The sequence below is a fragment of the Odontomachus brunneus genome, unplaced genomic scaffold (assembly GCF_010583005.1).
Source record: "Odontomachus brunneus isolate Ranch 3 - 2012 unplaced genomic scaffold, Obru_v1 Obru_scaffold_020, whole genome shotgun sequence".
NCBI classification, from domain to species: Eukaryota; Metazoa; Arthropoda; class Insecta; order Hymenoptera; family Formicidae; genus Odontomachus; species Odontomachus brunneus.
In genome coordinates, this window is record NW_022639470.1 from 171,925 (window position 1) to 185,015 (window position 13,091).

The 13,091-nt window shown below is 43.1% G+C and overlaps 1 protein-coding gene across 10 annotated transcripts in view; it reads left to right on the plus strand.

Moving 5' to 3' along the window:
• Nucleotides 1–13,091, plus strand: part of LOC116842021 (ras-specific guanine nucleotide-releasing factor 2-like) — an 85,372-nt gene that overhangs the window by 12,495 nt on the left and 59,786 nt on the right. For 8 of the 10 annotated variants that reach the window (XM_032810652.1, XM_032810649.1, XM_032810654.1 and 5 more), the window contains one exon: nt 1,798–1,914. The exons of 1 other annotated variant lie outside the window; for it this stretch is intronic. In XM_032810652.1, coding sequence (XP_032666543.1) covers nt 1,798–1,914 — 117 coding nt within the window. Of the gene's footprint in view, nt 1–1,797; nt 1,915–3,155; nt 3,304–13,091 lie in introns of those variants that run through there. One more of the 10 variants, XM_032810657.1, reaches the window with a different exon arrangement.

Consider the following 13,091-nt stretch of genomic DNA (forward strand, 5'->3'; position numbering starts at 1 on the left):
GAGAGAGAGAGAGAGAGAGAGAGAGATTAAGTCTTGGGATAAAATCCCTTCAGGCATATAGTAGTAGGAGCTTAGTACATATATAAAAGTATAGTAAAAATGGAAAAAAAAACAGAATATTATAGCTGATGTAGTACACGATATAAAGTTACAGATGTAAAAATAAAGAGAACAGGATAAGTTCCAATTAATAATCAGAGAAAATAAGAAAATTTAAGCATGCATTGAAAAGACGATAAAAATTTATTTAGAAAAGTAATAACATTGATAACAAGTAATAACATTGATAACAAGAAATCAAGAAAAATTAAAATAATTAAAAATAATGAGAGAATATAATTGAACAAAATGAAACAAGAATACAAAGAGAGAGAGAGAGAGAGAGAGAGGGAGGGAGAGAAAGAGCGGAATCTTCTTCATTTCATAAAACTTTATCGCGGGACACGAAGTGTCATTACCGCAAATCGCTTTTTATTAATCGACCGGCATACCTGAGCAGCCGCTTTGGCCGCTGTTCGCTGCTACCTTCCCCGTGAAATTCCCTTCGCACACGCGAAAATCTCCGTCATCCGTGTCGGATTGATGTGAAATCCGGACGTCGCGCAATCGTCGCGCAGGAACGCGACGAGCCGATGCAATGTCGCGGTGTGCCGATACGAAATTTCATAATCGCTCTCGTCGCCTCGTAAATATCTCTCGTGGATATTCACCGGTAACGCGAGTCGTGTCCGGATAAAGCGAAATCGTTCCGGGGATTGTATCGCGTATCAGCGGCGCCAATTTTATCCTGGCGGATTGCCCAGGACGGTAACTGGCTTTATGAAACGAGAGCATCCCCCCAATCGCGTGGTGCGTTTCGCGAGTCTTGCGCGAGCAACATGACGCGTCCGGTAATATGCTTCGATGCAACTCGGACGATATTATTTTACAGCTTTTATTATGCTGCGACACACGCACATATATTGACACAACACGCATCGCGTGTGAGCGGATTTGTATGATATCATATTCCATTTAGCTGAGCGATGATAGGTTTCTGTTTTTCGTTGTCTCGCGTTGGATGTTACAAAATATAATTTCAATTATGAGAGGTTAAATCGTATTTCGTTTACATATTACGTATTCGCAAAACAAAATGTGTACGTTGCAGTCAAATAAACTTTAAGCACTCGATGTAATATATCACGCTGCCATTTTTTGCGGAAATACAAGATATTGCAGAATATTTTCGCAGAATATTTTACGTTATACACATCGAGTTTCTCTCTCTTTCTCTTTCATATAACTTCACATTACATAATATTGAAGTGGTTTAAAACGAATATAAGAAGAGGCTATTTTGTATTAAATCTATTTCCTCTCTCTGCCCCTATCTCTTTCTCTCTCTCTCTCTCTGCCCCTATCTCTCTCTCTCTCTCTCTCTCTCTCTCTCTCTCTCTCTCTGTCCCTTTCTTTCGCAGTAGAAGTGGTCTGAATGTGATCAGACATCTTTTTCTCTTAGCGCTCGAGGCACATTACGGAATCTTATAACAATAAAGGCTTCAAGTAAATGTCTAAATTAAGTACCGCATACTTTCCGAACTCCCGAATTAAATAATGGATAGCCGAGACATCCGCACATCTGTGCGGGCAACGATATATCAGTCAGCGGAGGCGCGATCAAATATCAAGGGATCCTATTATTTCCCGTTCCGCTCTCTACGTCCCCCTCCTCACCTCTCACGAAAGGTTACGGGATATTATTTTTTCATTCCTTCGTCCTAGCGAAAGTGAACTCTCAACGTCCGTTTGTTACAGAACTTGCTATTCTATTACGAGAACGAAGCCTGTTCGCGGCCCAGTGGAGTTATTCTACTGGAGGGCTGTTATTGCGATCGACTCATCACCGCCAAAGGCAAAGAGCCGGATAAACAGGTAACGCAACGTGGACTGTGTGTATATGTGTGTGGCGTGTGTACTTAAGTACGCGTAAAGCGGAGCCTACAATGAGAACTTAAACCATAAAACTTAAGCTTTAAGCCTAAAGCCGTAAGAAATTGACCAATTATAATCAAATATAAAGAAAATAATCGACTGTGATTGGTCAATTTCTTACGGCTTCAGGTTAAGTTACGGCTAAAGCTTAAATTTTATGGCTTAAGTTCTCATTAGGGGTCATCTACAATGGAGAATCGTACGCCGTAGCAGTAAGAAATTGACCAATCACAATCTTCTTATAAAAATTATTCTTATAAAAATCTAGTATAATTGGTCAATTTCTTACTGCTACAGCGTACGATTTTCCATTGTAGATAACCCTTTATAGACCCCGCTTAAGCTTTTTGTCGCACGCGATCTCCTACTCGCGCCGTACGCGCTGTCAAGTCGAGCTTTGAACTTGTGCGCGCGTACGCGTACAAAAATTTCCACGCGTACCAAAACGAACGAGCTTCCGCTTCCGTTGCGCTCACAGAACTACCCCGCTCTGTGAATGAGCGGAATAAAAATCGCGATTGTCGAGTTGTTACCAAAAGTTACCGGAGCTTCGTGAAACGCGTTGCCACCGTTTCTAATTTTCGGTAACGCCAAGTCACGTTTTTTCAGTAACATCCGCGTTAAAACGACTTTAATAGATGTCTGTGTGTATGTATATATGTACATATATATATAGTCGCGATCTTGAAAAGGGGAGTCTCGCGACTATCGATTATCTTGCTGGCTTTTCTTTTTCGAGACGGTCACCTCGATGCGCGGAGGTCTCGACGCGCGATGTGCAAAATAAAACAATTCCCAGGCTCTTTAGCTCTTCTCGACGATGCATTCGAACGCGACACATAATCCAATAGTGTTTACCGTATGCTAATGTATTTAATGTCAAAGGCTAATGTGTCATTTGTACGCATCGGGAATATGGTGTGTTTATGTGTGCCGCACGTTTAAAAGCCGTTCCCGACCCGACATAAAGACGGGCTCGCCGCGTCGCGCTTTTTGCGATATTTATTTCGCACTTCGGAATGACGTGTTTCGAGGGCGCCCGTGGCCCGTTGATTTGCACGATGCATGCAGCATGCATTTTTTACGACGTGGAAATTTCGCTTTAATGAGAACGTTTCGATTCGCAGAATCTACTTCTCGTCAAATGAACGATGGCACCGTGCTCCGCGATTCTCCTCGTAAACGGCGTAATTAACGTTAAATGCTGCTCTTCGATACTGTGAGAGGGAAGCGGGTCTCCTCTCTCTCCGCCAACTAGTGAAGATCTCGTTAAATATTGAAGATGAGATTGGAATCTCCGATCTGTCTATCTGATACTGAATACGCAATGTGAGTGTTCTGTGTACCTTCGCTTCCTTTTCTTTTTTGAAATCACGAACACGTAGCAAAGTGTCGAGTTTCCCTTGGACTTTCCCTTCGATGTCAGAAATCGCGAGATTACAGCGAATGGAGCATTTGCCGTTGCATTTTCGAGCGTTCTACCTCATCGCGAACGGGGGAGTCAGCTTGCTGTTGAGCTCTCCGTTAATCGGCCGGTGGGAATCCGAAATGCAGACAGGCGATTAAGAGGTTCATCAACGTCACGCAGACGTGTGAGATAACAGGGACGGGAGAGGGATAGTATCGATTTTTGCAAAGGTCACGTGATGCTCGCCGGCTTTCCCGCTTTTTCTAAAGATATATCGGCCGTCCAGTATTTTCTTTTGGTCTCGCAGACCAAGGAGGAAGCTGTTTTTTCTTCCTTATTTCCACTTTCGTTGCGGCCGATAAATCGATCCCGCGCGTAGCCTGTGCTGCGAAAAATAATGCGAGGTCGTAACTTCTCTTGGCGGTCGCTTTAACAGCGCTCGACTTCATTTAGCAATTATCGCCGAGCGAAGAGCGAGCACCGAGCTGTGGACGAGCACGCCAATTTTTGCCGATTCTTGCCGTGACGCTGGCGCTGCTGGTGGCTCGCGCCACGACTCTGAAAGCTTATCTCCGAGCACGCTTCGATTTGAGACGGGGCTCGATAAAATTTCAATCTACATGATCGAACAACTACGAACAACTCTGAATCAAGAGAGGGAAAAGACGTGACTAATGGAAGTTCCACCGCAATTGTCGTTGCACAATTTTCTCCAGTTCTTCGAGAGAAATACCTCAGTGTTATTATTGCACACACACAATGGAAAAAGAAAATGTCTCCTCTCTCTCGCGACAATTTTATATAATTGCAGCTGTCTCTCACGTATACCAAGTGCATTTGACTTATTAACTACATTAACTTATTAACTTTGCTGTGAAATATTAAAAATACATATTTCAACGTGCAAGGTTATTTACGAGAGCAAAGGGCATATTTCTGTATTCGTTCAATATTGAAATTGATGGAAAGTTCAGCGGAACCATACACACACAATCAAAGAACTTTAACGAGATAAGTTCAAATTACGGCCAGTTCGTTAAAATATTTGACTTCAGCCCACGGTTCACAGAGCCAAGATTGGTTTACAGTAATCCCAGATGGGAGAAAGGTGGGTGATCGACAACGTCGCGTCATGTCGTTACATTTTTAGTAAGAAGGGCTTCACTGCCCTTCTCTCCACTCGTCCCGCTTGATATAATTTATTATATATTAGGAAAAAAACTCTGACGAGAAAAACAAACGGAATGAAAAAGCTGAGTCTTTAAAAGCCAAGCACAGTTTATGTAGTATTATAAATCAATTATATTTATTACAAAACAAATAAGGTTTAAGAATGTAATTTAGATCTAACGCAATAGCGTTACGTTTAATAAGTTGCTATTGGTTATCCATTAAATTTCATTACGGCACCTGTAATAATAAAAACTTGAAACATATCAAGATTTATTACAATCATGCTACAAAATGATGAAGAAGGTAACTTTTCACTTGATGCCCGCGTTGCACTTCACCAACACGAGTCGTCTTTACACAAGTACGCCATTTTGAGGGTCAGACAAGGGACAAATGGTTAGAACTCTATCTTTTCCTACAGACACCACTCGAACTCACCGTCCCCTTTTCTTCTGCGATTTTTTTTATGCGATGAAGAGAGCGCGTTGACTCGGGTAAACGTGATTTCATTAGAGAGGTCGGCCGCCATTTATAGATAACGTCGAAGTGGTTGTCCGACGTGGCTGCCGTCGGTCGCCACGGAATAAGATTCTTGCAAATTTTCTCGCGATTTCTCTCGACTACTCTCGTCTTCCCTCATCGCATCGTATCAGTCAAGAAGGTGGTGTATTTATCTTTCCCTCTGCGAGAAGATACTCTTCTCTGCAAGTATAAGCGAGCTAAAGGGGCGCGTTCGTAACACAAGTACAAATTAAATATTAAAGATTAAGTAAAGATTAATAAAGATTAAATACGGTCGGATGGCTTTTGTGCGAATTGCTCGTTTTTATTAATACACTCAGCGCATTGACCGAGTATCGGCATAAGTTTCAACCTTCGGGCACTTGTCCTAATTTAGCGCATTTGCAGATACGGACATCCGAATAGAAATTCAAAACGGGGCCTGGAAAGGGCCTAGACAGTTTTCTCTCACTTCTGTCCAGGCATTTTAAAGGCAAATCCATTTCAGTCTATTTACGAAATTTCATTTCGAACACGGAAAAAAAAGATTTGCTAATATATGGACAACTAAAAATATTAACTGCAGGAGCAGATTTTCTTGCTTTTATAGCAAAGTTATTTAGTGTCCGGCTAATATATATATATTAACAAATCTTTTAGCTATCACTAATTAAATAACTTTGCTATGAAAACAAGAAAATTTGCTTCTGTAATTAATATTTTTTTTGTCCATATATTAGCAAATCATTTTTTTCCGTGAATTTGCCTTTCTTGGCCATGTCTAGGCCCAATAAAGGCAAGTTTATATTGGAACATTCACGTCAGTGACTACTCAAGGTTTACTTACGAAATTCCATTTCGAATTTGCCTTTCCTGACCATATCTAAACTCAATGATGGCAGGCCTAACTTCGGACATCTTTAGCTAGAATCTTTACAGACTTGGCTTTACAGCACGCCTCGATTAATTTCTATCTCAGGGTGATTGTCAACCAGGCGGTTTGTCCGCGCGGCGATTAAAAAGTCACTGATCACGAAAAAATAACACTTTTAATGTGCGCGAGCGTGAGCGAGTCAGAAAAGGGGAAAGGAAGGAATCAGTGTCTCGTATATCGTTTCGCACGCGCGAGTTTTATCCCGCACGCACGGGCGGCTCCTCCGTTCGCCTCGACGGCGCAATAACCGAGTCAAAACGAGTCGAGACCGCATTCACCACGAAAATGTTCCCAGCGCGGTTTATTTTCAAGCGAAAATATTTTCCCTGTTGAGAGAGAAAAATGTTGTTGGATCCTCTGCGACTGCAACAACAAGACTCGAATAAACACAGGCAAATAAAGGCAGGGGCAAGGAGCGTAAAAAATACGCGCTTCGAGAATATCGGACGTCGCGATTGTCGCGAGCGCGCGTTGAAACACGGAAATGCACATTTCTCTGCGGACATTGACGGGCTATTAACTGCATAATGTTTCCGTACGCCGGACACAGCGGCAGACGGTAATGCGCACTCGCTGAATTAGCGTTACAAGGCCCCGTAGTTGTGTTAAACGGCTTGCGCATTCGAATTATACATCCCGGCGGTGCGCGCTCGCCGCGACGCGGAATGGGATTCTCATTTGCGCCCGCACTCAGGGCAACATGATCCGCGCGCCGTTCCCGCTGGAGTCTTCTGGCCAAGCCGGGAAATGGAAAAATTACGAAAGTGTAAAGCCGGCTAATGAAGCGACCAGCCTTCTCAAATGCGGTTTCGATGTGTTGCGTTTCAACATATAAATGGAGAGAGAGAGAGAGAGGGAGAGAGAGAAAGAGAGAGAGAGAGAGAGAGAGTGAGAGAGAGAGGAGTGGGGAAGAAAGACAATACTAACATTTCTGTAAGCCCCCGCTTCAATGAAAATAAAACGTGCTTTTCTTTTTACAAGTTATTATCTTAAAGTAGAAATGAATTCTCACATTGAATCAGTAAAAAGAGTATTTGATCAATAATTAAGGAATATTTTACTAATTTCCAGCGAAAATACTCTCATTCTACTGCTCCATCTTACATTTCATTGGTTTTTTACTATTTTAAAAAGAAACTGAAAAGATTTTACTGGACAATCCGTAGCAGATAAATTCGTTATAAATCGCTGTGTCAAATCGAACTTTCTGCGCTTATAGGAATGGAATTAACGGCTTTCATGTAATTCGCGTACAACGATACTGTCTGTGTTTACGAACTGCGTAGGTAATGGGAACAGTTTCTATTAATTGACCTTTGCTGTGACATTTTACTGATTGCGATGCTACATTCATAATGAAACCGCCAGTTGTAAGTAGAGTCCTATAATAAGAGAAGCAAAACTGACAGGAAGTAACCGCCATGTTATGACCGCTGCCGTGTCATCTGTGACATCGTGTTATTATACCGAGCGGCAATATTTTAAGTATGAATTTCCGAGCAAAACTCAAGTCCTGGAAGTTAAATATGGAATAAATCGTACATAACCTGTACAAGTTGCTCCATTTTGGAGACAAGCAGATCTGTATTGGATATCCTCAAAACTGAAAACGTTTCTACGTTCCCAAGATATTTTGTGGAGATCTTGTGCTGAATGTTTTATATATGTTGAAAATGCTTAAAGACAGCCTATGATTAATCTGTACGACATCGACTACAAAATGGCGTTGATCAGGATTTGTGATGCCGATTTCGCTTCTCTTATTATAGAATTCTAATTGTCAGTATAGCATTTTAATGGAGGATATATTGATTGCATATGATGCTACACTTATACGTATAGATCAGTATGACGAATTTTATCTTTCCGTTTATTAGCAGATACGCGGTCTCAGTAGCATTTTTAGTGGGATGCCTACTTGGAACATGAACGTTCGTAGGAGAGAAAGCGCATAAGTAAGCGCCCCGTGTTTACTAAGGCCTACCTGTGCTACGTAAATGCAACACCCTGTGCCTTAGAGAACAATTTCGTTGGCGTGTCGACTGACGTTCACCGGCGAGTCGTGCTAATCATCCGTTTGACATCGTAAGTCATGAATTCAGTTCCGATGTCACATGAAAAATTCGACTATTTTCACCGGTTATAATTGCTTTTATCGCTCGAGGCTACTCGCGCTGGTGTAATTGCAAACAGTCAGTAGAGACGAGGCGCTCGTCGAAGCTGCGTCGTGTCGCGTTGGACAGGACTTTTCTTCAAGAACATCTTTTTAATTTTGCATTATCCCGCGCGCCACCGCGGGATCTTGTACGAGGACGAATGTGGATCTCTCTCTTTCCGGTAAACCACATGCGATGGAATATTCTATGTGCCGGAGGCAGCCGCTTTGGAATCCCTCCATTATCGAGCAATGTCATTTGTTACACAAATGAGGCATTTTTCCTCCGTAAAATGACTCGACTACTCCTCGCCGCGCAACCTATCCACCCTCTTCATATTGTCTCCCTCTCTGGTTTTATCTTGTTTCTCTTCCTCCCTCGTCTCTCTCTTTCTGCTTTTTCTTTTTTTATTATTAAGTAGTCTCCCGACCGACCTTTCCGCGCGATCTGTCTGATCAATACAAAACGGTAATAATAATAACACGTTCATGAGACGCGACAAACAACGAAGGAAGTCATGTAGAGCGATTGATTTTATTCGATGTTCGCGTAAGAGTACGCGGTGCATCTCAAGACGAGGTGTCAAGTGTCGTCGCAGTCGTTATCGTCGTTTTATTTGTAGTTCCACTTCCTGATTGCTTTTAATTACTGCGTTAGAGCCAGCTATTACGCACTCACGCGGACGGCGCATAACGGCGGAGGAATATTCTTTCGGAGCCATTCAACAATTCCGTCACACTATGATAGAAGAGAGGAGTCTAATAACTTGCGTGACGGTCTATGATGACAGGGAGGGAAAAATAGAGAGCATGGAACGTCATATCTATTCTATATCTAAATTTGATATATGTAAAGATATTATATTCTATAAAAATAACTTGATTTTCCGTTAATAAGAAGAGAAATTTTAATTTTGAAATATTTATTCTTTTGAAAACTTTTACTAATTAAAATTATAAAATAAAGTAAATAATTTGACTGTATCCAAAAGTAAATAATTTAACTGTATCCAAAAGTCTTGTTATTAATTTACTTTTAATTTAATTTAATAATAAAATAATAATTTAATTTAATAAAAAATTATCCAAAAATTAGTATTTTAGAAAAAGATAGTAATATTTATTGCTCACACACAATATACAATTATAAGCAGTTTCTCTTATTCTATATGGGGATAATATTGGAAGAGAGTCCAAACTTTATAACAAAGTATGGCGAAAGAGAAGAGAGACGGGTGGGATAAAAAATACTCAAATTTCGTGTGATGTAATTGTTGAATGACCCTTTTTAATACATTATATGCGCTGCTGGTGTGTCGTCGGTAAGGTAGCTTATCGAGGTGCTCTCCCGCAAGTTCCCGCGAGGTCAAGGATGCCGAGGACGCTTATATAAGGAGCGCTATAGTTAAATCCGACGATTCTTAATCAGGCGTTCCGCGCCTTCAAGATCTCGAGAAATCACGCTTCGCCGCCGTTCTCCCTGAGGACACAGAAATACATCACGACGTTGCGACTGATCCTCAAGCGCCGTGTAAATAGCACGACCCGCTAATTTCATCGTTCCCCAGCCGGTCTTCTATGTCACGGTCGCGACGTGTGACTTATTAATCGAGTCCCGGGAATATCTCGACGCGTTCACGACAAATTCGTGGATAAAAGCCGGCGCCATTTCGACGGCGCCTCTCTATGATTTTTACGGTTGTCTCGCCGTTTGTGACGAGGTAAACGCGAAGACAGCTTTTTTGTCTGTCGTAAAGCGAGGGAACGGGATAGAGAGGGTGCGACTGTACGTGGGCGAAATGTCTTGAAACATGGAGACAGATAAATCGGCCGTCGAATCGACTGTCGATCGTTTGAGAGAGATCAAACGTGAAACGACGCATTTGTGTATTCTCCATAGCTACTCCGATCTACTGCTTTCGTAATTGCGAGCAAGGTGTACGATTACTATCGTTGTCTGTACGACCTGACGGTTATCCTCTTACGCGCCCTCGAAACATAACGTACAGATAATGGACGCCGGGGAATATCACAGCGTTTCCTCCAAGGCGAACCGACTCCTCTCTAATCTCAATCGTGTTCTCTCGCAGCGCCGCGATGCACGCGCGCATGGAAATAACATTAGTCCCTCAAATCGTCGCGCTTAATCGTCATTATGTCCCGTTCTGGGAATTATTCGATGTTCAACGTCACCCCATGTTGAATATCATCCGTCGTTTTAGCCGATTAGCGACAGGTGTGCCATTTACGGGCTTTCTATTGACTTCAAAGATTATTAATATTATAATATTGATTCGAAATTATATCGTACTGTTCCGGAACTTTTGAGGGATTCTTGAAAGCTTACCTAAAGGAAATTTTTCTAGAATAAAATCATTTGATACAAATCATTTTTATATCCTCAGCATCTAATTTCCAGTTCTGTCTTTAACAAAAATAATTCAAATAATAATCTGAGATATCCGGCAACTAATCGGAGTGATCCTCTAATCAAGTGTTCGTGAAATAACGATAATCTTAAAAGGGATTAATTGAACAAAGATCGAAACGCTTCACGAAAGTGCCGAATATGCTGCCGAAAACTTGATTTTACGCTGTCAAAGGGACGAACGACGACGAACAATCGGCAGAAAGAGACAAGGAGGAAGGAAGAACGCTTTGATTCGCTAGCCTATTAATCAGAGCATACGTAACTCTTTTAGCTGTTAAGTCCGGCTTTGCGAACGTATTGGATTCTTTCATTTGCGCGCGCGAGGATTTCGATTACGCCGTACTTGACCCTTTGCCTACGATTTTTCAGAGGATCGCGCGGGCTTCATTACGATCCAGTGTCACGCTGTTTCCCGGATAGGGGAGACCGCTGTTACAGAGTTACGTTACTGCAACAACCGATGCACTTGGGGCCCGTGATTTCTCAAACGTCCACGCTCGTGTTTATTTGAAATGCTGCACGCGTCTCTCTCTCTCTCTCTCTCTCTCTCTCTCTTTCTTTTCTCTCTCTGCGGAATTCTCAATTTATGCACGCGAATTTATGCCGAATTCGCAATCTCTCGGGGCCGCTCGCTCGGTTCGCACGATGGCGATTACTTCAATCCGCCCCGACGCCGAGGCCAAGCCCCGTAAACTCATTCGATGGTCGGCCGCGCTCATCGCCACGCGGCCCCGATTTAATTCCAAACTGCTGCGTGTAATCAATTATTTCTCCCCGCGCTGTAGTGCGCAACGACCGAAGTTTGATAATTAACATCGCGATGTTAATTAATACAGAGCGTTAGCGGCGCACGGCCGATGCGACGTACCGCGGGCCGAAGTGCAATATAATCGATAGCGTCGCGAAGGCATAAAACGGCAGAGACGCGACGACTCACGTTCATAACATGCGCCGGTAGTGTCGTCTTTTAACACACGCGCCCGGAGAGCTGTAAAACCATAAATATAAATATATCCACGTACTCTCTCGCATCGTTCTTTCTCCCTGTTTTTTCGTTCACATTACAATTTCTCTCTTCTGCTCGTTTGCATCAAATACTTTTGCTATATTTGTCGCATAATTCGAACGTCCTAAAGAAAAAAATAGCAGTAAAAAAATTCGTAAGAGTTTTTGAGAAAGATACAGCTCGCTTTTCAGCAACTTTGACCTCCGGCTATCAAAATGACTGTTAAGCAGCATTATCTGGGCGGACGACGAGCGCAGACCGACAACGCGGGCCCCCCGCAAAATGCACAGTCGACTTCTTCGCGACTCGAGCGTCGAGTTTCTGGCGAAATAACTCGACGAACTACACCCGGCTTGGAGAGGAGGTTAAACAAGCCGAAGGAAACGATTAACTAGTCGGAAGAAGGTGGTCGACGTGAAAAACGACTCTCTGCCGGCCACCATGCGTACCTCCGTCTCTTTTTATCTTTCCTCCACCTCGCGTACACGTCGCGAGATTTTCCGAGACACGCTGCCGAGAAATATGAGCGCAGCTGAGCGGAGAGCAGGATATCAAATGCGATCTGTTGGGGGAAGGAGAGGAAAGGGGATGATAGGTAGTTTCGCCTCTTTCCACGTAGAGTGCAATTTTACGCGAGAGACCGCCGCGAGGACCATATCCCGTTCCCGCGGGGCAGAACTTCGGAAATGGATTCGACGCTACGATCGGTACTCACTCCCCCGGAATAGTTCGGGACCGTTAAAACAGGACTTCCTGGACGAAGGGAGCGTGATCGTCCTCTCTTCCGCTTGCCCTAGCCGTCCGCAGAGAATCGTTCGGTTAAAACTCGATTCCCCGCGCGAATATCGAATTTGTAACCATCGAACACGGGTATTATTGAATTCACCCTTCTCTTTCTCTCTTCCTGCTCCATGCGTCCTAATTTCGCAGAATGAAAAGAAAGATCAAATATAAAACGGCAAAATCGTGATTTCGCGCAGAGCGCACCAGCGAGTTTCTAACAATATATGTATATTTTTTTTTTGTTTTTCTCGTTCGGCGCTTTTAATTGAAACCACAGCCCCGCTGAAGCGCACAAAGACTCGAATGGACGGCGTGCGATTTATGCACGGCCGTTTGACGGGAAATACGATATAATTGCTGTTTACATAGCGTATGCTATGCAGCAACATGTTCGTTAATTGATTCTCGAAGAGAGCAGTTCCGTTATACGTACTATTGTGGCGGGCTACAGGGACCGACTCATGACGTGACACGCCAAGTGCATCGGGCATGAACATGTCGCTGCATTTGCGCCGCTTTGATTCGACGACGGTGCCGCAATCGCGTATTGACGACTGAAACTGCCGTCGCTGCTCGAAAGGGCTCGAAAGGCTACGGCGACGATACGCGTACACAGGGCGATGTGCATATATCATCGTCGCAACCGCACATGCTGTGTGACATCCAAACAAAAAGAGAGAGAGAGAGAGAGAGAGAGAGAGAGAGAGAGAGAGAGAGAGAGAGAGA